A 27684-nucleotide genomic window follows, 5' to 3' on the forward strand; every position below is an offset into this window, starting at 1 on the left:
TCGTGATAAACCAATCGTTTGGCCTTATAAACTGCACAAGCCGGCGTGGGGTCAGCATCCTGAACCGTAGCGGCATGAGTGCTTTGTTTAACACACGTAGATCTAATATTGGCCGATAATTCCCGTCCTTTTTGGGGACCAGGAAGTAACGGCTGTAGAAGCCTGAAGCTTCCTCCTCGGGAGGAACTATGCTTATCGCTTCTTTTCTGAGCAGGGAGACTATCTCTTCCCGTAGGAAGTGAGACTGTTCCCGCTGCACCACGGATTGGATCACTCCGCTGAATAGCGGAGGGGGACGGGCGAATTGCAGCACGTAACCCTTTGTGATCGTTCTCAGCACCCATGGTGAGACTGCGCTTGCGCGCCACCTCGCCGCACAACCAGCCAGGTTGTGCTTTGAGTTGAATTTGTCGGGAACTAACCCGCTCATGGTCAATGAGTCTAAGCCTAGATCTGCACCCACTCCGCCTACGGAGGAGGACGAGATCTGGGGTTGCCCCCTCATGGTTTTGAAAAAAATTGGGGGGTGCGATTGCACTGTGTGCATCGCGGGGGGAGTCGCACAAGCATGTCTGGGCACTGCGCCATCTGGGACAGGAGTTAGGACATATGAATGTGGTGCTTGTGAGAACCTGCTTACCGTGCTGGACATGATTTTCACATGTGAGCGACGGGCTGATTTCTGTGGAGGCGGTGTGGACTCCACTGCTCCCCCCTGTGTGGCCACTGGCTGACTGTCACCATCAGGAAGCCTGAGGCTTACCTCTGCCCCGCCCGCGGCGAGTGGTGTACTGTCGCGGGGCTTGGGCTGCGCCCTGGGCAGGGCGCGCAGCTGGCTGCTGCTGTGCTGCAGGCTGAGCTGGAGGGCTTCGCTTTTGGCCCTGTGTGGGCGTGGTGTGTCCCGAAGAGGATGTCTCACCCGGGCCGCTAGAGCGAGGCATCCAAGCCTGGAATACCTCCCTGCTCTTTTGCTGCTCCTCGAACCTGGCAGCCATTGTGACTACGGCTTCACCGAAGACGCCCTGGACAGAGACCGGGGCGTCGAGGAGCGGAGCTTTCTCCCTGTCAGAAAGCTTCGCTAGTGACAGCCACAGTGACCTCTGGGTAGCCACCGCGGTACCCATCACCCTCCCCAGTGCCTGTGAGGCGCACCGGGTTAGTCGGAGTGACAGATCCGTCGCGCAACGGAGATCTGCCACCGACGGGTGATCCTCCCCCAGCGACAAGTCTAGCTCAGTCAGGAGCTTAGCCTGGTAGCGCTGCAGCAGCGCCGCCGTATTGGTCGTGCAGGCAGCCTGCCCTGCAGCCAAGTAGGCCTTTTCTGCCAGCTGAGCCTGGTGCCTGGCCACCCGCGTAGGCAGGAGAGGCTTCTGGCCGAGGCGCATCGTGGGGGAGGCGGGCGAGAGGTAGCCCGCTACTGCATCCTCCACCTCAGGGAAGGAGAGGTAGCCGCTCTCACTAACCCTGTGAAGTTGCATGTAGGGCGCGAACCCCAACACCGGGGCACGGCCCGAGTAGGGGGTCGCCCATGTCGCCTGCAGTTCCTCATGCACCTCCTCGAAGAAGGGGATGCAACTAGGAACTGGTGAGTAAAACTCCCCGTCCAGCAGCGAGGACCGCACACTGGGAGGGGGAGGGAGAGGGAGCCCGAGGCAGCTGGCTGCTCTCAGCACAACCTCGTGGAGTTGCTGGCCCAGAATCCGTGACGTAGTAGGGGGTGTATCCACCCGCGGCTTAACGTCTTGGCTTGTCTGCATTGCCTCTGCGATTGAGCTGTGCTCATCGGAGTAGTCCAGCAGACTATCATCATCTAGGCCGATGTCCAGCTCCAGTTCGGGCAGGACACCGCCCAGTGGTAGCTCCTCCGCCTCGCTGCCCGCGGCCCTTGGGCTAGCAGGTGGCGGCGACGGGGAGAGGCCAAAGAGTGGAGCTGCGGCTGCAAGGCGGCTGCTCACACTCACAGAGCCCACAGCTGGAGGCGCACTCGGTCCTACAGGGGCGTTAGCCCCGGATGGAGCCGGTGCAGCCCCCTCGGCGTCCTTGCGCTCCCATAGCGCAAGGCGCCTGGTAGCCTTGGCTAGCGTCAGGCTAGCACAGATGACACAGACAGGGTCAGCGCCTGAGAGCCGAGGCAGGTCACGCACCGACGGTGGCGGTCACCCTTAACACGGGTGTGTCCGCAGTCGGGGTAGTGTCTGGACATCTTTAATCTGAAAGTAGAAGAAAGTATTAATACACAAGCACACTATTAGCAACGAACACGTTGTTAGCAAGCTAGCAGACTAGTCAGAAACTTAGCCAGCTAGGCAGCTAGGATAGCGGCTACTACTTCCAAAATTAAGTTGAGTCAACGAATTTTGCAGCGCCCTGAGCTAGTGAGGGTTAAAGAACCCGAATAACTCACCAACCCGTAGAGAGCAAAAGCACACAAAACTCTTTGACCTGGTAGCGTAGAGGATGTACTCGGAGCTGGCACTTCGTGTTGCGAAGTTTTTCAAAGACGGTGATCTGTGGTGCGCGATTCAAGATATAGACTCCTGAGGGGGCGGGCTCAGGAGTGAGCGCAGACAGATCTCGCGGCCTTTCAGGCATGAATGGATAAATGCTTCGATTTAGGCCCTTGACTAGTGTCATGTACCATACTGTTATATCGCAGTGAACTGCGATAAGGAACCACCATTATCAATGTGTGGAGTGGATTATGGTTAAATGAGACAATTCATGATTGGTACAGATAATGGCACTGAGACAGATGGACAGTTCAGCTACAGGATCACTGTCAGACTTTGAGATGTACACACCTGAGCAGACGATGGTCACGTGCAGAATAGAACTGCAGTTTAGCATGTGAGGAGTGCTACAGTTTCTCAGATGAGTCTCATGTCCAGAACATCGGAACCCTGAGACACACCCATCAACTTCCGTCTCAGCAGAACCAGAGAACCCATCAGCAGAACCGCAGGCCAGCTGTCTGCACACCACGGAGGCCTCAGACCTATTCCAGGAGTCCAGCAGAACTCTCCTCCACCTCTGGCTAAATAGAACCTCCACCTCTCCCTCACAGCGGCTCCTTCCAGACAAGCGCACCGTCCCGTTGTCCAGAGGGAAGGATGAACCTGCAAATATTCTTTAGTTTATTCCAAGTTTGTAATACTCAGAGTTATATGAGAAGAAATAAACAGTAAAGTTGTCAGATGTCACCTTTAATGCAGTCATTTGAGTGCTAATATAACTATGTGCATTTTTGTCATAAATCACACATCAAGTGTAATTATGTTCTCAAATTACAGATTTTATTCTGCATATGATATTTTAGCCATATTTGTGTGTAATTCTTACAATACTATATAATCCTGAGATTGAGATTTGCAATAGTTATATGTGTGTTAAGTATGTTGTGAATTTCCCTTATTATGATATATCATTAAAAGGACAATTACTTTCAATCAAAATAGATGAAAGTGTAACCATATTGCGAACACGACATAAGGGTGATGAACCAATGGCACTCAGTCAGGTACCAGATGATATTGTTTACATTGAGCAATGTCAACATGGCCTTACATGCAGTTCATGTGCTCACCTGAGCAGATCACTCCAGCATCCTGTCTATGGGAGCATGCAGCTCGACTCCACCAGGAGATTCCACATTCTGAGAGGCCAGTTTCATTCCCCTCACACACAAACACATCAGGCCAGATGCTTCCACTCCCCTCACCAAACCACTCTGCCCCTACGACAGCCACAGCTCTCCCACAGTTCAACTGATGGCAGAGCACGCTGGAGGTATTCATATCCCAGGATGCATCACACACTGAGCCCCATTCGCTGAGGTACTTGAACTCCACTCGGCCCGAGCAGGAAACAGTGCCATTTGCCAGTCTGGCATCTGTGTATCCTGGGCAGGGCAGAGACAGAGAGGAGGCCTTTGTTTTCACCTTTGTGAACAGGTAACTTTGTAGCAGCCAAATGATGAAAACACAAAATCACACCATGTCATGAACTGTGCTGTGCTTGGTTCACAAATTCGTATTGAACTGAATTTATCTTACACAACCTGTAACCCTCCTTACAGCCAAAGAAAACGTCCTTGCAAACACAAATAGTACTGTTGTCATTGATTAATTATTTCTAATAAATGTATTTTGCCATTATATTTGGTGGGGTCTCCAACCCAGTGCACTAAAATACATTAAGAATACACTGGTTTGCTAGTGGGAGCGACAGGTGTGTTTATTTACAAGAGAATATCGGCTCATTAAGGTAAAGGATGTAATAATCAGGTTGCTTTGTGTTCAAAAGGCTGCCTCTACCAGCAGCATCCAGCTGTGCACCCGTTGCGCAGGCCACTCACGGGACTTGGGGACCGTAGAGAGGTCAGCCAATCAGTTGATCCCAGAGTTCCATAGGGACGCATGGGCTGCAGATGCACAGCTAATGCCCTGACAGTCATTGGCTACCCCAAGTCCGGTTTCAGGCTGCCCTCATCTCCCCTCTCCCCTATATAAGTCTAACCCACCTCTGTCCAGTTGTTGGTCAAGAGATTCAGATACATTCACGTTCGTCCTTGCCGTGTGTCTAAGATAGTGAGGGCCTCATTTACTAACATTGCGACCGCAGCTTAATCTGCGCCTTTGCCAACTCACATATAGCGCACGGTATTTTGCATCGTATTTATCAAACAAGAACCTCATCTGAATGTGTCGACGCCTTACCAGCATAATCAGCGCCTAACCCCGCCCATTAGTACAAATGAAATAGTCATCCATAAATACAAACTTAAAAGTGAAGATGTTGATGGATGTGTTTGCCGAACACTCGATGTACACAGCCTTGTTGCACTGTCTGCAGCCATAGACTGGCAGTGAACCGAGCATCAGTGCTACTCCTTGACAACGCCTACTTCCTGCAGATCCTTCTCTTCTAATATAAGAGAGTTTCTCACAGTCATGCCCGGGCTCCCTAAGGTACTGTTCAGTTGTGGAGCACTCTTTGCTCTCACTGGGTAAGTCCCTGTGCCAGGTCGTCTTTTTGTAGTCAGCCATTGTTACTGTTTAAAGCGCAACTTTAGAAACTTTTTTTGCGGTCCACGCGAAAACCATAGGCAAAAGAAAAAAAGAAAACAGACCGAAAAACACGACGCATTTAATCGGTCACGGCAGCAGCTGCTCGTTAGAGTAGGCAATGCGTCCTCTGAAATTTGAGAAGGTAAAAAGAAAAATAGTTATATGTGATGACAATAAAACATCATTTAGTTTGACATTCTCTTTGTATTTATTTGATAAAATACTCTAATTTCGTCAAGGTTATTGTGGAATCTTGTGTTATTCTGACATCAGAGATCTAACCAGTCATCAAGGGAGGCTTACAGTTTACTTTACCACTTTTTCAAAACACTTGACACTCCATCATGTCAGTGGACTATGGGAAAACTGTGGAGACTTTTGCATTGCTTTTATACAAGATTCATTGAATGACCACTTCTTCCAAAATTCATGGATTCGCTGGCCTTGTACTTTGTTTGACGAAGCAGTTTTGTCCTCGAGTAATAATCCTTGGATAACAAGAAACAAGTACAACTACAAGTAACTGGTGAGTCAGAATGCTTTCCCCCTCCATCACGTTGGCTCTCTATAGCCTGATGCATTACCCTTCAGTCTTTCATATGTCCAGACTGTAACACCTGTGGCCGGTGGAGCACCCGATTCCGTGTCCATCGGGATATCTTTTCCGTTTACCCCATTTTACTAGAATTCTTGTGTATTTGCCAGTTTACCGTACGTTGCCTTTTCACAGAACTATCAAAGTTCAAATTACTTTATTTTCATTGTCACAAAAACAACGAGACAGACGTACGCGGGAAGCGCAACTGTACGGAAAGTGAGTTCAAGGAGTATTTTCTTGCAACTAAAACTTGGAAACTTCTGACGGTCGAAAGTGTTATCTTATTAAGGCTTACCACAGACATAGGCTAGTTTATCTCAACCACAATGATTGTGTAGTCAGTATGTAATAACACATGTGTTTGTTCTTAGGCTATATGTTTAAATGTAGCCTAATATATTTTATGAAAGCAATAACGACACAGTCTTCGTTTTTTCTATGACCATTTTGAGACGATACATCAATCAACAAACAACCTAGACCATTGTGTCTAGAGGTGGGCTCAGAGAATTAAGGCGGATATTCAAATGTTTTTGCTAGCGACAAATCGGAATCAGATCACACATTAGAATTGAGAAGAAAAAAAAAACATTCCCGGATGGCAAGGTTGACATATTTATTTGGGGCTTCATTTGATAAACAGAAGGCCAATCAAGGAATGGAACAGCCGAGAAACACCCAATGATTCATCAACATACAACGTGTTTGCAATGAGAGATCAAAAGCAGTAAATTACTGAAGAAATGAAATCATGACTTTTTCACTTCATATATACCGTAATTTCCGGACTATTGAGCGCACCTGAATATAAGCCTCACGCACTAAATTTTTTAAAAATAATTATTTTTAACATAAATAAGCCGCACATGTCTATAAGCCGCAGGTGCCTACCGCAACATTGAAACAAATTAACTTTACACAGGCTAAAATGAATATCAAAACTAATACAATAGTTAGTTTTGCCAGTTAGATAAGTGCACTGTTGCTTTAAGAGCGCACAGTCGCAAGAGTCAATCAGAAGCTAGAACGTTAGATTGAAGACAGACGCTAGTTTGAAACCAGTGAGCTAAAGAACTTGAAGACTGGATTTGTATTGTTGTAAACTTTTATTTTATTTTCTAAAGTGTTTTGAGTTGTGTTCTGTCTACGCTGGTAGACTGTGGTTATTTTGACATTAGTTAAGTTATTGAGAGATACTGAGAAATCGCGTGGAGCTAAGCATCCATGCGGCTGCATCCATGCTAGCATCCTAGCTCCACAAAGCCACCGTAAACACAAAGCCACCGTATACAGTCACAGGTATCATAATCCATAAATTAGCCGCATCGTTGTTTAAGCCGCGAGGTTCAAAGCGTGGGAAAAAAGTAGCGGCTTATAGTCCGGAAAATACGGTATATAAAAAAGCAAACAATCCCAGGATGTTCTTAATACATCTCATTTCAGACAAAATGGTCTGAGTCCATTCTTAAACAGGATGACCACTTAAAGTCAAATTGTGGTACGACCAATAAACCAGAGACGTCTTCAACTAGTTACTTAGATTAGCCCTAAACCTCTTAACCTTCATAGCAATGGCTTTCAGTTGGGACAAATTCGATGATCGCCATAGCAAACCAGACCCGTCATTGACACGGTAGCCTTTCCATTGGTATAGAGCATTAGGGGTGGTATCCTTGCAGTTGTGAAACCAGAATCCTCCCATTAGGTGACCTCTACTGCAATGACCCCATCTATAGGAATCCTGGTCCCTATCAAAGGCAGAGAATCTGTTTCCGTTGTGTCGGGCCAGAGAATCACCTGGAAGGAGAATACATTTCATTGGTAATTGTAAAAAAAAAACAATATAACAATAATAACAAACATGGAAGTACATCGTGTTGTACAAACTATACATGTACTGTGTATTTTTAAGGCACAGTGTGTAGGATTGAAGGTGATCTATTAGCAGAAATGAAATATAGTATTTATAAATATGTTTTCATTAAAGTATAATCACCTATCATACAATACCATACTACCACATATCACATAATTGTTGTGTTTTTGTTATCTAAGAATGAGCCCTTCATATCTACATAAGGAGCAGGTCCTCTTCCACAGTGTCTGCCATGTGGCATTGCCATGTTTCAACATGTTGTCCAGTAGCTCAGAATGGGCAAACCATAACACTTGCTCCGGAGAGCGCCTTCCACATTCTTATGGCAACTGAGAGCCACCATAGGTTATCCCACATGCTTGAAAGGGGAGGGGTGAGGGAGGGGTGTTCAGCTATCTGCAACCTCGCCGCTAAATGCCACTAAATCCTACAAAATGCTCCTTCAAAGCAAAAACAAAGAGGTGAAATGAGATCACTCTTACCTGCACCGACATTCTTGAAGTCAATCACATGAAGTCTGTACCCATCCGACTCTGATTCTATAAAGAAGGTTCCGTACAGAGCAGAGGCCTCCCCCCCTCAAAGTCCTCCAAGTCCACTCTCAACATATACTTTGCCCCATATGTGAGCAGGTGCATGTTCTGGAGACCTAAAGGCAAATGCCACAAAATGTTGTTGGAAGAAACATGAACAAACAATAGAAATAAATAAACTATGTTTTGTATGTCTGACATGGAAAGAAAAATAGGAAACAAACATAGTGGCTCGGACCGAGCCAGAAACAATTCCAACCAATCAACACAGATGCTTCAAGAGCACAGAAGGGAAGGCTGTAATTTTATTGGCTGTTGAGCTCAAATATCGACAACATTTTGAGAAACTGAATAGCGAACCCTGCCTAATGAAATACAGCTGATTGTAGATATCTTACCCAGCCAGTACTCCCCGTCCTTGTCTCCAAATCCCTCCTCGTAATGACTGTATGGCCTGTCAAAATTCACAGTGCCATCCATTCTCCTCTGGATCACCTGATGTGAAGGTGTTAGAAGCATGTAGGTTATGGTAGACCATGTTAAACAGACATATTCAACTTTTTTCAAGTCATGCAAAGAAATGTTTTAGGTTCATATTGTGCGACCATTAATATTTACGCCATAAACCTCTGGTCAAAGCTAGATTGTACAGTTAGCCTTCAGGTAAAAGTATCATACCATTAGCACTGAAGTAACTCTTTTCATGAATCAAGCTGGTACTCACTGTCCAATGGCCTTCATTGCTTTCATTGTCAATGCAGCCCTTGTCACAGTACACCTCCATAGGCACTTCCTGTCCTACAGGGTAGATGGTGTAAACGCCACTGTGAATCGATCCGTTTCTGAAGACATCCTCACAGTCAATAGGCAGGTCCTCCTCGTTGATGGGGAGAGTAAACCTGCAAGGGTTGGGGAGAGAAATGGAATAAAACTCTTGAGCATTTTTCTCTCATGCTGTGGTTTTAGTGTTTAGAGCCTAATCGCTTTCTTGTTTGGTCCTTCATCAATGTTATTGCTTTATTTACAATATAAATAGATTAAATTAAAGGCATAATCCACAATTCGGCTGGAAGTTTGTTGATATTTGTTATATTGAGCTGAACATCCAATCAAATTAAACAATTTCCTTTCCATGCAGAAGCAAGGTGTTTATTGGCTAGAATTGTTTATATCTTGGTCCGAGCCGGTTTTGAGCACACACACTGAACGGACAGCTAAAGGACCTTGAGGAGCAATTACTGAATTTGACAAAAGGTGTACAGCAGAGGTCTTAAACCGGGGGTCCGCGTCTGCCAAATGATTTCATCTGAAGCATTTTTTCCCTCTTCCAAAAATTTAAAACGTCCAAAAGACTACATAAACATAAACAGAACGTAAAAAATGCTTTCTATTCCTTAAAAATAATACATAGGCTACCCATGAGTCTTCCCGCGATCATTTGATCATAATGGCAACATACCGGTATGCACTTTTAGCAACATGCTATCTGGTGCCAAAAGACGTTACCTGCCATAACCACACAATTTGAAATAATTGATCGTTTTGTAATTTCTCGGAACAAAAGCTCCTCGTCAGACACCACTGATGGCGGTTCAGATGATCTACCTTCAGAGGATGCCAACACCCCTTCCATGAACAGCCAAAAGCGCAAACGGGAGAAGACACAGAAATATTCAGAGAATTATCTGAAGTTTGCCTTCACCTACAAAGAGACCGATGGTGAAGAATTAGCAGTGTGCGTGGTTTGCTCTTCCGTGCTATCAAACGAAACTATGAAACCATAAAAGCTGCAACGACACTCAAAGAAAACCCATGCTCACTTGAAAGAAAAAAAACATTTAATATTTCCCGTTTAAAATCTTTTGAGGGCCAGCAGACCTTGATGAGACAATCAGCCAAAGTGTGCGAGCTAGCTTTAAAAGCCTCTTATCAAGTTGCATTACGTGTCGCTCAGACCAAACAGCCATACATAATTCCGGAAAGTTTAATATTGCCAACAGCTAGTGATATGTGTAAAACAATGTTTGGGAAGGATGAGTACGTAAAAAAACTGAAAAGCATCCCAATGCTATGCTATTGATGAATTGGCAGCTGATGTGAGGGCACTACTAGTCGCAAAACTCTCGAAGGTAGATTATTTTGCACTACAATTAGATGAATCCATTGATGTGTCAAACGAGCTCAGCTTTTAGCATTTTTTGTGATTTGTCGACCAAAATGAGATGCAGGAGGATTTTCTATTCTGTAAGCAGCTGCCTGGAGGTAAAAAAAGTTCAGAGATTTACAAAGTGATCGACAATTTTTTCCGTTAACATGATGGCCAAACCCTGGCCAAAATGTGTTGCGATGTGCACAGACGGTGCAAGAGCCATGTATGACGCACTGCATGCTTCATAGGGAGAATGTTGTTGCCAAAGACATGAATGATGAATTCTCAAAGTCAGATTTCTCACTAGGTATGAGATATTTCATCCATACTTAAGCTTCTCAAGCTACTCAATTCTTTGTCCCTCCCTAATTGAATACAGAGTGATGGCTAACTGTTAGGGAGAAAAAATGTCAATAATAAACAGAATACATTGAAACGAGTTGTGTGACACAGATGATTTGTAATTCTGTTCAAACATGTGTAGGGGAGTGTGTGTGTGGGACTGACACTTAGTTCCAAATAAATTATATGAATATCAGGCCCAAATTTGGGGCGGCGGGGGTGGGGGTCCCTGCTCAGTGTTTCTCTCAGCCAAGGGGTCCTTGGGCTGAAAAAGGTTGAAGACCCCTGGTGTACAGGATTAGGACCATGTACTCCACCTTTAAGGGATTGGACACAAATACACTCATTGTAGTTGACCTTGGAACTCATTTCAAATACTGGAGATATGAGGCATGAAAATATTGGAGGCAATGTGTGACAAATCAAAGATATGAGCTATGATGTACTATGATGTCCAAATCCTTTCATAGTTTTCTGCAGCTCATAAATATTTACATTGTTGGTCACCCTTACTTGTAGGCCTCTGATATGAAATTGATATATGAAATAATTTTTTTTTTTATACTTAACCAAAAAATGCATTTCTGCTGTTACTCACCATCATGGTGCCCAACTCTGGTGTCTACAAAGATCAAATGCAAGGTTAGCACAGAATTTGTCAAAATGTGGTTATTATTTTTAATATTAGGGACAAAATATAAATAATGACTGTTACCCTATGTTTTGTAACCACAAAAAGGTGTCTGACAAATACTTTACATTTCAACTAATAATTAGTAGTTAATTCTTGTAATTGCTTTGCCACAGATGCTAATTATAATCTCACCTTACTTGCACCGTACTTGCACTCACCACTTCTTTTATAGTGCAGTGGGGATTACGCCTTTGAGCAGGTGACATAGGTGGGCGTTTAAACAAAGTGCAACCAGTATGACCTGTTTTGTTACATAAAAAAACTCCCTTAACAGAAAGTAAACTTGTAGAATGTAGATTAAAAGGTAAGTATGAAATTGAAAATTGCAGACATCAGTCTATGATGGGTAAATACAAGCCCAAAACCACATTTCTCACCTTGTGGATGTTATTTTGTATAAAAGCATCTGCTAAATAGATACGCTTTACTTCACAAATTGTGCACTTTATTTGAGCCTTGAGAGTATGTGGTAAGTATGCTTTCATCACTGTTCAGTTGCATCCTGATAGGACATGAAGCACTGAGGAACCATGAGACCGTGCAGGTATAGGACATGAAGCACAGAGGAACCATGAGACCGTGCAGGTATAGGACATGAAGCACAGAGGAACCATGAGCCCATGCAGGTATAGGACATGAAGCACTGAGGAACCATGTGACCGTGCAGGTATAGGACATGAAGCACTGTGAATCTTAGAGAACCAATATGTAACACTGACCGCAAGCATTTAAAATGGGTACTGCAGGTTGCCAGGTTGAGGACACTGAACGGGCATGAACGAGCGCAACATTAAACTTTGACAATGGCAAAAGTCCTACACTGTAAGTTGATCAGCTAATGTATTTTTTGCAATCTTTTCATTGTTGGCTGGCTATGGTCACCCAAAGCCAAGCTTAGTATTCCAACAAAAAAGTCTGAACCAGAATTAGCAGATTCTTGTCCAATTCGTACCGCAGCTGATCTGAAAACAACCCAAAAGTATGAGGTGCAGTTAGTAGCTACACCAGCAGGAGTCAACATTCCCTGACATGAGCTGACGGAACTACCTGGCATCTACATCCATACAACAGGAGACAATAGCCGTGTTTCTATTATCGGGCCAAATCTGGGTGAGCTAGTGCGTGCCAAGGCCAGTTGCGGTGCCAGGAGTGAAGCTGGCCTATAGCGCCAAATGTGCTAGGGCCGCCCCTGCCAATTGGTATTATTAAAGGGGAGGAATAATCGACCGAAATAACGTTTCTGAACTTTTTTTGAGGAGTTTATATCTCGCCTGAAAATATATTGGTATCTTATAAAGTCGATATACTATCCAGCCAATCTCTTTCTTTTAACGGAAATACCTGGGATGTTTTTCTACCTTCAGCTTAAACCAAGACGGGACAAAGATTCATTTTTCTTTCAGTTTACTCCATTTATTTAGGCCCCTTTGTACAATTTCAGATGAAGTTGGTTTAAAAAATATCTTCATAAAACAGCTGCAATAGATGTTTTGAATTGCTCATGTATCTTTTGAGTTCCTGCAGTCGAAAAGTGCCTATTGAATTTGAAGTTGATACAACTGGTTGCCTATAAAAACAAACCCCAGAAAGTGGCACAGTTATTGGAATTGTAGCATTCTTGCTAAGGCTTACGGGATTCCATTTAATGAGGAAGTCGGGACATCAAGGTTCTTCTGAGAAACCATGTGAGCAATGAGGTGACAAGTTGTTTATGACAGATGGGACGAACAGGAAGTACTGCTAAAATACTTTAATACTTTAAGTACTATAAGGTTTAGCCTGAGTGGTTATATGAGAACATCAAGTTTGTATCCTTGGCCTTGGCAATGTCACCTCCTTAAGTATATAAATCCTGTGCGATGTTTGTGAAATTATTGTAGAAGAATTAGTGTAAATATTCATCATCATATCAACTCATGTAATAACTTTAATAACAGATGAGAATCCTTGGCCTTGGCGATGTCACCTCCTTGCTCTACCTGTTGCAAAACACACTTGAAAACCTGAAGTTCTCATATAAGCACTCAGGCAAAACCTTAAACTTATGAACAATGGAAAGTCTTTTGGCAGTACATCCTGTTCGTACCATTTGTCCAAAACAATTTGCCATGACAAAGGAGCCCATACCAACCAGAAAATCTCTTGTTCATCAGACAGATTATTTTCTATGAAAGCAAACATGTTATGAAATACAGAAGCACAACAAGACCTTTAACAGCCTGGTGTACAAACAAGTTACTGTAAAGAGTTCTCATAAAACCAGGCCAAACCTTAAAACTCCATGAAGAATGTAAAGTATATTGGCAGTACCTCCTGTTTGTACCGTCTGTCATAAACAACTTGTCATCACCTGGGCATATCAATATCATCTCACTGCTCACATGGTTTCTCAGAAGAACTGACTGTCCGGACTTCCTCATTAAATGGAATCCCGTAAGCCTTAGCAAGAATGCTACAATTCCAATAACTGTGCCACTTTCTGGGGTTTGTTTTTTGAAGCAACTAGTTTTGGTTCAAATTCAATAGGCACTTTTTGACTGCAGGTACTAAGAAGATATATGAGAAATTAAAAACATCTATTGCAGCTGTTTTACGAAGATTTATTTTAAATCAAACTTCATCCGAAATTGTACAAAGGGGCCTAAATAAATGGTGTAAACTGAAAGAAAAATGAGCCAGCTTTGTCCCATCTTGGTTTATTACTTTTACAAGCAGACACTTTTATCCAAAGTGACATACAAGTGAGAGAACAATCAAGCTAAGAGCTAAATTTACTAATTAGTAGGGATGGACGATAATATCGGCATTTGCAGATATGAATATTTCTGCCGATGTACCTGGCCGATAAATTGACGTTCAAATTATGCGCACACGAAGCAAATGTTTTGGTTAATATGAGCGCCAACAACGTAATTCAACACGTCGGCTGTGTGGCAGCAGGCTACTTCACAGTATCAGAGGATATTGACATGCTATTTGTCAGGAAACTTTTCAGGAGATAGAAGAGGAGACGACAGCTTGGCCGTAACGTAGGTTGCATGCATAGATGCAGACCACCCGCGTGCAACGCTTTGCAACATTACCTGTCGCGCTAGGCGCTAATAGAAGTTAATAAATTGCTAGTTAGCTAGACAACACTAGCTAGTTAGCTTGCATGCTACGTGACACCAGCAAAGTTGATAATCTCATTTGACAGGATGTGAAACGTTATGTCACGAGCCCACGCTATCTGTACATGGCTTACTTTTGCATATGGAATTTATATAGCTAACTTGGCAATAACGTTACATAGATTAGTCTAGAAATCCTAGAAGGGATGTTATTAAACTGTAAGTCAGTTAACCAACGTTAGCTTGCCAAGTTGCATTTCCAGAGTGTAGTTGTTCAAGTTCAAGGAGGTAGGCTACTATTCAAGTATGAAAATTGTGACGTGAAAATATAAATAAATCTGCCATATTTGAAATCATTTCAATAGTTTTCATAATGATACAAATCAAGTTTTTAATGTCCCGTATCTACAGCAATACCCTATCATAATAACAGATTAATTCTAGTACAGGAGATACTTTTCAATAATTAAAAAGCAGAGGTGTATATATCGGTATCGGCAATCGGCCAAAATGAGCTTGTAAATATCGGCATATCGGATATCGGCTAAAATTCAATATTGTGCATCCCTACTAATTAGACAGATGATAATTAAAAGGGTGGGTTTTAAAGCACTTTTTAAATGTACCAAGTCTGTCTCTGGAACAGACAGTAGCCTACTAAGTAGGTCATTCCACCACTGAGGTGCCACGAACGAAAAGAGTCTTGACAGCGATCTCTTGCTGGAGAGAGACGGCAAAGATAACAAACACTCATCAGTGGATCGAAGAGGTAGAGATTTGACTCGTTGTCTCGTTCACTTTAATAAACTGGAATTATCACCTCATATTGTGTTTAATATATCAATCCTTTGCACACCATATTAATGTTATGTACTGTTATGTGTTAATATCTGTTAATCTTATGCACTTGTAGTCCCAAGGCTATAAATCAATCAGTCAGTCAGTCAGTCAGTGTGTTTACATGATGGTATAATTCGAATCTTTGCTTAGTCGGACTATGCTTTCTTTCGAGGGTAGGTGCTATTATCCCAATGTACATGGCAGTGAATAAATCGAATCATTGGCCGAAAGCATGTCATATCCGATACGATAGGTGGCGCTGTTTTTATTACAACTAGTGGTGATACAGCCCTTTCCGCTTGACCTCTTCACCACTACCAATAACAACAACAGTTGATTGAGCATGAATCGCGTCTGTTCATCGGTCCAGAAATGCGTGTTGCCTCTTGGGTTGTTTGTTTGTTTGTTTCTGCCAGGCCGATGTGTTTATAAGTTACATTATTCAAAGGTGAAAGATAAAAGGCGAGAGAAACGCATGCACATTCACACACACACACGCGCGCAAATAATGGGTTACAGCCAAAACGCATTGCCCTTCTGCCAGTTGCATCAAATTGTTTAAGTACTTCTTCGCTGTCGATTTCCAAATCTGTGTGAATATTCATAAGAGCAAGTCCAGTCAGTCTTTTGTCAGTCATCGTACTTCGTAAGATATGTCTTAAGACGCCCCATTGTACTGAATGACCGCTCAGCAGACGCTGTGGAAACGGGCAAATGTGCCGAACTTTCCAGGGCTTGATAAAGCTCACTGCATTTGGGCTGTAGCTCATTTAGCTGTTTCCAGCTCTATATCTGCATCGTCAACGCTGGGCATTAGTTGTCCGTACTCCGATTTTATAGTTTCCCCATCGTAATAAATATGCATTCATGATATTTTTCTATGACCGAGTTTGACAGGTATTGGTCAGGTAATAGTCGAGTGACAGCTGATTTCACAAGCATTAACTTTAAACCAGAATATTATAACGTGTCGGCATAGTCGCCCCGTAATGCCGTGCAGCGGGCGCATACTGTTATACTTTATGTTATGCATGACGTTCCCTAGGCTATATGTTCCTTACCGTTCTAATTACATGTCGTTGTTCTGTGTTGGGACAGAGCTTATACAGGTGGGTGACGGTAGCACAGTCTGTTCGTGGGCATAAAGCCCGTGCCATTGTGACAGTGTGTTGTGTTTAATAAAAAGCCATAACAAATATACCACGCTTCCGTGATTTGTTACAATATAATGGTCTTGCTTCTATAATGTATAAACACGTAGGTTACAGGGTGGGTGTGGCAGAGAGAGAGAGGGAGAGCGATGATGCACACGGATATATCAGATTTAGCGACCGGAGCAAAGTTATGTTGCTGTAACGTTGAACTCTTTGCAATCAATAAATACAGTACTTAATAGGCTAATTGATACAATATCTCCTCGTTTGAGTGTGGTTGTTTGAGTGCAATGGGAGTGTATGATCGATGTTGTCTATAAAGGTATTTAGGTAAAGGTATTTACGGGAAAATATCTCGATCCACCTGTCACGTCTCTGTCTTTAGAGGGCAGCGCCAGATAACTGAACACAACTAAAGTCAGGCGTGCCTCGCGGGCACAATACCAAATTTCATCATATTTGATAGAACGAAGGACATATTAGTTGTGAATAGTATCACCGAGTTTGATAGGTATTGGTCAGGTAATAGCCGAGTGACAGCTGATTTGCTTTCTGATTTGACAGTACCTTTTCGTGGTTTTTTTCAGCGCCAGATAACTGAACACAACTAAAGTCAGGCATGCCTCGCGGGCACAATACCAAATTTCATCATATTTGATAAAATGAAGGACAAATTAGTTGTGAATAGTATCACCAAGTTTGACAGGTATTGGTCAGGGGAGACGGCCCAGTGTTCCGAAAGCCCGATATTCCGAAATCTCAATATTCCGAAAAATAGTCCCCCTGGCAAAATTTAGAAATATTTTAAGTGGCACAAAACACTCAAAGCATTTCGTTTGCACAGCAGAGCGGAGACGCTCACCGGGCTATCACGCATATAACTTTTCCTAGGCAATATTTGTTAACTTAGCCTACTCTGGTTTTGAATATGGGGTAGGCTACCACTCATGCGAAGGAAATCACCGGCAGATTGTCGCAGGACACGCAGATCTTGTCAAGCACTAACAAAGCATGCATGCGTTGGCAATCATACAAATATTTTTGTATCATCGCGATGCAAATGCATGTGTGTATAATAATATTCTGAATTCAAGTTAATGCTTGTGAAATAAAGGCATTTATATGTTTATGATTGTGTGATTCATTGGGATGTGCATGTGGGCAATAGTGGTTCACGTTGCTGTACTCACAATTTCGGAACAGCGGGCTGTCGGAAAAATGGGCTTTCGGAACATTGCCATGGAACCTTGGTCAGGTAATAGCCGAGTGACAGCTGATTTGACAGTACTGCTGTTGTTTTAAGCAAATAAAATGTGGAACGTCCTTATACGTGTTTAAGGAGGGGTTGTAAAGGTGCTCATATCTTCGGTCCTCTTCTGTTATGTTTGTTCATAATCAACAAGAATAAGCTTGTGAGACAGTCTGCAGGATATTCATAAAAAACCGTGTCATTAGTATGAACATTTGAGACAATTTATCCCTCTTTCGTCTTCCGGGTCACGACCTGGCAGGGAGAGAGGGAGCATGCGCAAAGACGCAAAGTCCAGTTCCTTATCCAATTCACCGTTACATGCCGCAATAGTCGAACTATCAACTGGATCGGATCGAGTTATCCAGGGGTGTTAGTCCGACTATGTGCGGTCCGACTACGATCCGACTAAGGTGCTTACATGAAACGGATAATGCGATTTCAGTCCGACTAAGGCAGTTATTCGAATCCATGTAACCACGGTCAGTGAATCTACAAAATATATGATCTCATCATATCAGATTCATCATATCTTATCTGGCAATGGAAGAACTAAACCTGTTCCCAGTGGCCGTGAGAGTTCCCGTAACCTCATTTCATTTTCTCTGGTATGTATTTCCCTGAGCGTTTTAGCTCACATTATCGCACTCAAAGCTATGTTCTAAGCAGACCAGATAGCATGATAGATGATAGATAGGATAGCATTTGTCAAAAACAACTTGCCATGACCAAATAGCCCATACCAACCAGATCATCTCTTGGGCAAATCAATGACACCTCACTAAACATGTGGTTTCTCAGAAGTTTATCACACAGATTATTATCTATGAAGGCACACATGTTATGAAATACAATAGCACCACAAGACCTTTTAACAGCCTGGTGTTCAAACAACAGTTAGTTACAAAAAAAAACATTCTCTACTGGGAAATATAAAAATCACAAATATGCATTTGAATAAAAGTTCCAGTAATAAATTGCATATTATACCTAAAACAGAATTAGTGTAAAAAGATAGTTCATATTCATCATCATATCAACTCATGTAATGACTTTAATAACAGATGAGAATCCTTGGCCTTGGTGATGTCACCTCCTTGCTCTACCAATTTACGGTACCTTCCAGTTGCAAAACACACTTGAAAACATGACGTTCTCATATAACCACTCAGGCAAAACCTTAAACTTATGAAGAATGTAAAGTATTTTGGCAGTACCTCCTTATCTGTCAACAAGTTTTCATCATTTGGGTGTATCAATGTCATCTCACTGCTTCTCAGAAGAACCTTGATGTCCCGACTTGTTTATGAATTGGAATCCCGTAAGCCTTAGCAAGAATGCTACAATTCCAATAACTGTGCCACTTTCTGGTATTTGTTTTTATAGGAAACTAGTTTTGGTATCAACTTAAAATTCAAAAGGCACTTTCGACTGCAGAACCTCAAAATATACATGAGCAATTAAAAAACATCCCAGGTATTTCCGTTAAAAGACAGAGGTTGGCTGGATAGTAGGGCTGGTCAGTGTATCGACTATATATATCATTTGAGACAAGAAAGTGAGTAGTCAGAATATATATGTATCTATATAACTATTTTGTCAAAATTGTTTACATCTACCAGTTTACATGTATAGAAGCACTGTCTCTATGGTAAATTAAGTGGTTGCTAGGACATTGTTTGGGTAGTTATGGTCAAGCAAATTAACTAATTAGACAGATGATAGTTAAAAAGATGTACCAAGGCTGTCGCTGGAACAGACAGTAGCCTACTAAGTAGGTCATTCCACCACTGAGATGCCACAAACAAAAAGAGTCTTGACTCCGATCTCTTGCTGGAGACAGACGGCAAAGACAACAAACGCTCATCAGAGGACCGAAATGGTAGAGATTTGACTCTCATTCACTTTAATAAACTGGAATTATCACCTCATATTGTGTTTAATATATCAATAAATTTGCTTATTTGCACACCATATTAATGTTATGTACTTGGTTAATATCTTTTTAATCTTATGCACTTGTAGTCCCGAAGGCTATAAATCAGGTGAAACAAGAGGCGCAAGATGTTTAAGTTTAAATCGGGAGGAGTTGAACCGAAGTGCTTTCCAGTTGAGGTAGCTGAGTTCACAGTGAAAATACACATAAAGGAATTATTCATTGATTCAATATTACAAACACTATTCTCAAATGTAGGCTCATATTTGTTTAAAGATAAATGTAAAACAAGTACGCTGTGATGAACTATTCAAAAGTAAACTATATACTTTTATAGAAAAGCTGGAGATGAAAATTAGAGATGGGTTAATCAGTAAAATGCAGCGTTGATGGTAGTTTGGAGTCCAGAGATGGTAACAGCTGGGGCATGAGGAGAAATGAGGCCAGTTGGAAACGCAACACACTAGCTCGCCCAGATTTGGCCCGATAATAGAAACACGGCTATTGTCTCCTGTTGTATGGATGTGGATGCCAGGTAGTTCTGTCAGCTCATGTCAGGGAATGTTGACTCCTGCTGGTGTAGCTACTAACTGCACCTCATACTTGTGGATTGTTTTCAGATCAGCTGCGGTACGAATTGGACAAGAATCTGTTTGGACTTTTTTGTTGGAATAGCGAGCTTACCTTTGGGTGACCGTAGCCAGCCAACAATGAAAAGATTGCAAACAAATACATTAGCTGATAAACTTACAGTGTAGGACTTTTGCCATTGTCAAAGTTTAATGTTGCACTCGTTCATGTACGTTCAGTGTCCTCAACCTGGCAACCTGCAGTACCCATTTTAAATGCTTGCGGTCAGTGTTACATATTGGTTCTCTAAGATTCACAGTGCTTCATGTCCCAAACCTGCACGGTCTCATGGGTCCTCTGGATAATCAGGAAGCAACTGATCAGTGATGACAGCATACCTACCGCATACTCTCAAGGCTCATATAAAAGTGCCCAAATTGTGAAGTTAAGCTTATCTATTTAGCAGATGCTTTTATCCAAAATAACGTCCACAAAGTGAAAAACGTGATTCTGGGCTTGTATTTACCCAGCATAGACTAATGTCTGCACTTCTCAATTTCATACTTACCTGTTAATCTACATTCTACAAGTTTACTTTCTGTTAAAAGGGAGTTTTTTATGTAACAAAGCAAGTCATACTGGTTGCACTTCTACAACTTTGTTTAACCGCCCACCTCTGTCACCTGCTCAAAGGCGTAATCCCCACTGCACTATAAAAGAAGTGGTGAGTGCAAGCACCAGAGTGATAACCCCGGGACAGCTGCACGTAACCAAAGGTGAGATTATAATTAGCATCTGTGGCAAAGCAATTACAAGAGTTAACTACTCGTTATTAGTTTAAATTTAAAGTATTTGTCAGACACCTTAGTGCAATTTATAAGACATTTGGTTACAAAAAATAGGGTAATATTATTGATATTTTGTCCCTAATATTGAAAATAATAACCACATTTTGACAAATTCTGTGCTAACCTTGCATTTGATCTTTGTAGACACCAGAGCTGGGCACCATGATGGTGAGTAACAGCAGAAATTTGCATTTTTTGGTTAAGTATAAAAAAAAAATGTAATTTCATATATCAATTTAATATCAGAGGCCTACAAGTAAGGGTGATTAAAAATGTAAATATTTATGAGCTGCAGAAAACTATGAAAGGATTTGGACATCATGGTACATCATAGCTCATATCTTTGATTTGTCACACATTGCCTCCAATATTGTCCTGCCTCATATCTCCAGTATTTGAAATGAGTTCCAAGGTCAACTACAATGAGTGTATTTTTGTCCAATCCCTTAAAGGTGGAGTCCATGGTCCAAATCCTGTACACTTTTTGTCAAATTCAGTAATTGCTCCTCATGGTCCTTTAGCTGTCCGTTCAGTGTGCGTGCTCAAAAAAAAGTGTTTGGACACAGTCTTGGCTCTGTAAAGGGAAAACGTAGCGGCTCGGACCAAGATATAAACAATTCTAGCCAATAAACACGTTGCTTCTGCATGGAAAGAAAAGGGTTTCATTTTGATTGGATGTTGAACTCAAATATCAACAATCTTTCAGCCAAATTGTGGATTGTGCCTTTAATTGAATCAATTCATATTGTAAATAAAGCAAAAGCATTTATTAAGGACAAAACCAGAAAAGCGATTTGGCTCTAAACACTAAAACCACAGCATAAGAGACCAAAGTGTTTTATTCCATTTCTCTCCCCAACCCTTGCAGGTTTACTGGTCCCTTGCTCTACTTCTTCCCCTGCTGGTGCAGTCTCTCCCCATCACTGAGGAGGACCTGCCTATTGACTGTGAGGATGTCTTCAGAAACGGATCGATTCACAATGGCGTTTACACCATCTACCCTGTAGGACAGGAAGTGCCTATGGAGGTGTACTGTGACATGGGCTGCACTGATAATGAAAACCATCAAAGCCATTGGACAGTGAGTACCTGCTTGACTCATAAAAAAAATGTTGCTTCAGTGCTAGTGGCATCATACTTTGGCATGAAACTTTTACCTTAAGGCTAACTGTACAATCTAGCTTTGAGCGGAGGTTTATGGCGTAAATATTAATGTTCACACAATATGAACCTAAAACATTTCTGTGCATGGCCTGAAGAGAGTTTAATACGTCTGTTCTACATGGTCTACCATAACCTAATGATTCACCTTCTAACACCTTCACATCAGGTGATCATGAGGAGAATGGATGGCACTGTGAATTTTGACAGGCCATACAGTCATTACGAGGAGGGATTTGGAAATAAGAATGGAGAGTACTGGCTGGGTAAGATATCTTCAATAAGCTGTATTTCATAAGGCAGGGTTCGCAACAAAATATTGTTGATATTTGAGCTCAACAGCCGATAAAATTACAGCCCTCCCTTCTGTGCTCCTGAAGCACGTGTGTTGATTGTTTCCGGCTCGGTCCGAGCCACTATGTTTGTTTCCTATTTTTCTTTTCATGTCAGACATACAAAACATAGTTTATTTATTTCCATTGTTTGTTCATGTTTCTGCCAATAACATTTTGTGGCATTTGCCTTTAGGTCTCCAGAACATGCATCTGCTCACATATAGGACAAAGTATATGTTGAGAGTGGACATGGAGGACTTTGAGGGGGGGAAGGTCTATGCTCTGTACGGAACCTTCTTTCTAGAATCAGAGTCGGATGGGTACAGACTTCGAGTAATTGACTTCAGCAATGGCGGTGCAGGTAAGAGGGATCTCATTTCACCTCTTTGTTTTTGCTTTGAAGGAGCATTGTGTAGGATTGAGTGGCATTTAGCGGCGAGGTTGCAGATAGCTGAACACCCCTCCCTCACCCCTCCCCTTTCAAGCATGTAGGATAACCTTTGGTGGCTCTCATTTGCCATAAGAATGTGAAAGGGGCTTTCCAGAGCCAGTGTTATGGTTTGCCCATTCTGAGCTACTCGACAACTGTGAGACACTGTGAGACACTGTGGAAGAGGACCTGTTTCTTATGTAGATATGAAGGGCTCATTCTAAGATAACGAAAACATAACAATTATGTGATATATGGTATTATTATATGGCAACGACAGTACAGGCATTCTTATTGGCTAATGCGTAGTCATGCCACCCGCGTATTGCTCTCCTCACCGGTCAATATGGATCCGTATGGCCCTCTCTTGATATTTTTAAAATGAGTGAAAGCGATCAGTCTGAGTTTTACTATCCAGACGAAAATTAAAACATCAACAGCCATGAGAAATTTCAATAGAAGCGAAGATTTGTTATTGAAACTGATGATGAAGACTAGACACTATAGTTTGAATCACTTGTGTTGTTACTTTACTGTAAATTAAAGCTATTTTAGCCGAGCCGTTTTCTATTGATCATTGTAACTTGAAGATAGAAGGTAATTGGTTGCTACGCAACACCTGAAACACATTGTGTCGTGAGAAGACTTGAGAGCTGAACAAAACGACATGTTTTCTATTTACAATCACCATTTCTTTTCATTTACAAAATGAAAGGAGCAAAAAATGCCATATAATAAACAACTTACTAACCTCGACCGTACGTAGTTAGTATGGTATGATATGATAAGTGATTATACTTTAATAAAAACATATTCATAAATACTATATTTCATTTCTGTGAAAAGATCCCACACTGTACCTTTACAATATACAGTACATTTAGTTTGTACAGCACTATATACTTCCATGCTTGTTATTATTGTTATATTGTTTACATTTTACAATTACCAATAAAAAGCAATCTCCTTTCAGGTGATTCTCTGGCCAATCACAACGGACAACGGTTCTCTACCTTTGATAGGGACCAGGATGCCTGGTATTGGGGTCAATGCAATCAAGATCATAAATGGGGAGGATTTTGGTTTCACCATTGCACGAATGCCAACACAAATGGTCGATACCAATGGAAAAACTACCGTGTCAATGATGGGTCTGGTTTGAATTGGTCTGGATGGACTGTGTCCTCACTGAAGGCCATTTCTATGAAGGTTAGGAGGTTATCTTTGGATGATTAAGTAACTAGTTGAAGACGTCTCTGGTTTATTGGTCATACACCAATTAAACTTGAACTGGTCATCCTGTTTAAGAATGGACCAAGACCATTTTTTCTGATATAAGATGTATTAAGAACAGACTAAGATTGATTGTTTTTATATATATGAAGTGAAAAAGTCATGATCTCATTTTTTCAGTAATTAACTGCTTTTGATCTGTCCTTGCAAACACGCTGCATGTTGATTAATCATTGAGTGTTTTTTGGCTGTTCCATTCCTTAATTTGCCTTCTGTCTTTTAAATGAAGCCCCAAATAAATATTTCAACCTTGCCATCTGGAAATGATTTTTTCCCTCAATTCTAATGTGTGTTCTGATGAAGTGAGGTGTTGAAGCACAGCTTTATGTGTTGATGCTGGGGTGAAGTGAACTAATTTGAATTTGCTTTGTCAAGATTAATCAAATGAGAAAATCTCCAGCATGTCTAAATGGTTGGGTCATTAACATCAGCATGGTAACAAACTTTAACCCATTTGCGTGCGTCTCCCTTAAGACCCAGATGCTATGTGAGAGCATCTGGCATTTCGAACATAGCCAATATGATCGTTTTCAGGTTCCGTGACCCAGTAGCGGCTGGTGGCTTGGCTCACTGAGACTACTTAACATACGCGCGCGCACATAGTCTAGTAGTTCTTGTAAATGCATCCCACAACGGGATCAAAATGAGTGAAGGCTCAATCAGCTGACCTAAGGAAAACGGCCTGCTTTTTCAAAGCAACACTTGCACACGTCTCACCCATAGACTCAACTAAACACATATCGTATGGCCTCTCAGGACCTAGGATACCATTGTCAAGGAAAGCCAAAAAACAGCCAACACGCAAAAGAAATACTACGCATCATGATGAATGCACCGGGGAAGTAACTGATTTCGTTGCCTTTCGAATCACTTTCGCATTGTCTTTTCCCAGAATTTATAGAAGCAAGAAGCGCAACTGAATGTACGCAAAGCAAAATGGGCCAAAAGTATTGCCGCTAAAAAAACATTTTACAATACTATCCGCCTCAATCTTCCCTGCTGCTAGTTTTAAATCTCTTGGTCACACATTGCCTACAATAGCACAATAGGTATATATGAAAGACTGAAGGGTAATGCATCTGGCTATAGCAAGCCAACGTGATGGAGGGGGAAAGCATTCTGACTCACCAGTTACTTGCAGTTGAACTTGTTTCTTGTTATCCAGGGATTATTACTCGAGGACGAAGCTGCTTCGTCACAGTAAATCCAAATCAGCGAATCCATGAATTTCGGAAGAATTGAACACATGTTGTATCAAAGCAATGCAAAAGTATCCACAGTTTTCACATAGTCCACTGATATGATGAAGTGTCAAGTGTTGAAAAAGTGGACATGGTATTGAGACAAGTGTAAAAATGATTGTAAAAAACTGTAAGCCTCCCTTGATGGCTGGTAAGATCTCTAGCTTAATGTCAGCCGCACGGCACCGCACTGAGGAAAAAAAATCACAGCCAAGTACAAGAGTGGCTACAAAGACACGACCTGGCACAGGAACTTGTTACCCCAGTGACAGCAAAGAGTGCTCCACAACCAACAGTACCTGCGGGAGCCACATCTGAGCATGACCGTGAAAAACTCTCTCAGAAGAGAAGGATCTGCAGGAAGTGGGCGTTGTCAAGGCAGTGATGCTGGTGTCACGGTCACAGTCTAGGGCTGTGTGTGTTTGGCAAGCACATCCGTCAACATCTTCAGTAACATTACATGAACACACTTACTTTTCTATTACAGTGCAACTTTGTTTTTTAAAGTGCCACGTATGTTCTTGAAGTGACACTTTTCTTACAGTGCCAGATTATTATTATTTTTGTTGTTAATGAACACTATGGTAAAAGCAATGATTTCCGGTTAAAACCAAATGTTTAGGCTCTCAAATGGATTTCATGTTTAGATCTGCTGAGAAATAAAGGTTTTAGTGAACGTTCTGTCACCATTTTTTGTTTAAGAAAGCGTTTTTAAAGGGTGCCTTGGGTCACAATTGGTTAATAAGCGCAGGAGTTGTGGTGTTCTTGGTGTTTCTCATGTTTTTGCATGCGTAGTTGGCTCTTTAGAACGGGCCTACGGCGGCGTTGAGTTAACTTTAATTAAAATTGGGCCTTTTGCTGTATGCATACCGAACTAATGCCATCTAGTGGACAGAGCAAGTAGAGTCTCACTGTAAATAGTTGAACTTGAGAGAAATTCATCATTGTATCTATCATTATACACAATTTTACGAACCTGTAGACTTCAGTGCATTTGAAACATCTACATTAGACAGTCTAATTTTACATGTGCATTTTAGAGGTAAAATACAAACAGTTGAATCTGAAATACAGCAAACACTGTAGGATGCAGGAGTTAGAATGCTCAACTCTCTTTTTCAGTGAATTCATAATAGACCTTGTATAAAATAATGTGTTAAAAAGGGTTTGAATGAAGTTAAGAAAAAGAAACATTCACCCTTTTAACGGAATTAGAGTATGCCTTGTTGTGCCAGTAATGGTCTATCAATATCATCTTGTGTTCATTTTTGGAATTCTCTTATTTTGAGTGTTGTGCCAAGCAAGAGCGTCTACCAAAGCAGGCATTCAAAGCCCTCAGTCTCCTCTCCTCCTCTCCTCCTGCAAGGCTGCACGGTTAAATGCTCACACACACCTTTGTGGAGGTCTACTACAGTGCTTACAAAATGTGCCCCTCTCCTCCTTTACTTACTGTGAGAGCAAACACAGGTGCTGTGAACATTTGTACGCTGTAAATATTTGCATTATGATCATAAACTATTAGATTTAATCTTGGCTGGGGGGAATAGCTAATAGACATCAATCCAAATCATTTTGATAATGAGCCCTTTAGCCTGTAGGCCGTACTCCTATACTGACATCACAGAGCTTTTCAAATAGAGATGGCAAAGTAGAAGAATGAGGGTAGGAGACATGACATTCTTAATCTCAACAAAAGCCATAGGACTTTTCCAGTTCTTCACTTCTTTATCCACATAACTTATTTTATAGCTCTTATCCACACAGTCAATTTTATCACTGATCTATTTGCCATTTCTTACTGACTGTTGTTCAAAGACATGGCACCTCAATTCATTGTTTGGCTGTTTATTTAGACCATACTTGACAGCTTGACAACTAAGAGGGCCCACGTCAACAAATATATACTTAAAGGCTCCGAAACAGAGTAAGTGTGTAAACTGCCCAGGCCTGGCCTGATCTGTGGGCCCTGCTCTTGGGTTTACTAAACTCCCATCAATACCGTCTCAAACCACTAGGGGCACTCAATCACCCATGTTGGGTCCAGGCCAAACAGTATTGCCTGGAGAATTCTCAGTGAGAAGATGAGAGGATACTTGATGTTGATCAAAGACATGGCACCTCAATTCATTATTTGACTGTTAATATAGACCCTACCACTAACTAATGGGAAGGAATATTTTGCCTGTCTTTTATGTATTTTGATATTCTGAAGTCTTTTAAATGCATTTGTTGACAATATAGAGGTCCCATGTAAATATA

General features: G+C 41.9%; 2 protein-coding genes and 1 pseudogene across 2 annotated transcripts; 1 reads left to right on the plus strand and 2 right to left on the minus strand.

Moving 5' to 3' along the window:
* Positions 1–2619: 2619 nt before the first annotated feature.
* LOC116219154 (deleted in malignant brain tumors 1 protein-like) lies at positions 2620–4635 on the minus strand. The gene is made up of 2 exons (XM_031562159.2): positions 3584–4635; positions 2620–3116 (listed from the first exon to the last, which is right to left on the minus strand). Exons 1-2 carry the CDS (start codon positions 3792–3794, stop codon positions 2683–2685), a joined length of 645 nt encoding a protein of 214 aa, XP_031418019.1. The 5' UTR covers positions 3795–4635; the 3' UTR covers positions 2620–2682.
* A 2447-nt stretch (positions 4636–7082) lies between these two features.
* Positions 7083–10911, minus strand: LOC116219369 (annotated as a pseudogene).
* An 8805-nt stretch (positions 10912–19716) lies between these two features.
* On the plus strand, positions 19717–24915 carry LOC105892661 (microfibril-associated glycoprotein 4-like). Its single transcript, XM_031562157.2, has 6 exons — positions 19717–20893; positions 21110–21133; positions 21834–22046; positions 22296–22392; positions 22655–22822; positions 23865–24915. Exons 2-6 carry the CDS (start codon positions 21128–21130, stop codon positions 24125–24127), a joined length of 747 nt encoding a protein of 248 aa, XP_031418017.1. The 5' UTR covers positions 19717–20893; positions 21110–21127; the 3' UTR covers positions 24128–24915.
* Positions 24916–27684: the final 2769 nt, after the last annotated feature.

Source organism: Clupea harengus, chromosome 24 (assembly GCF_900700415.2).
Source record: "Clupea harengus chromosome 24, Ch_v2.0.2, whole genome shotgun sequence".
Taxonomy (NCBI): domain Eukaryota; kingdom Metazoa; phylum Chordata; class Actinopteri; order Clupeiformes; family Clupeidae; genus Clupea; species Clupea harengus.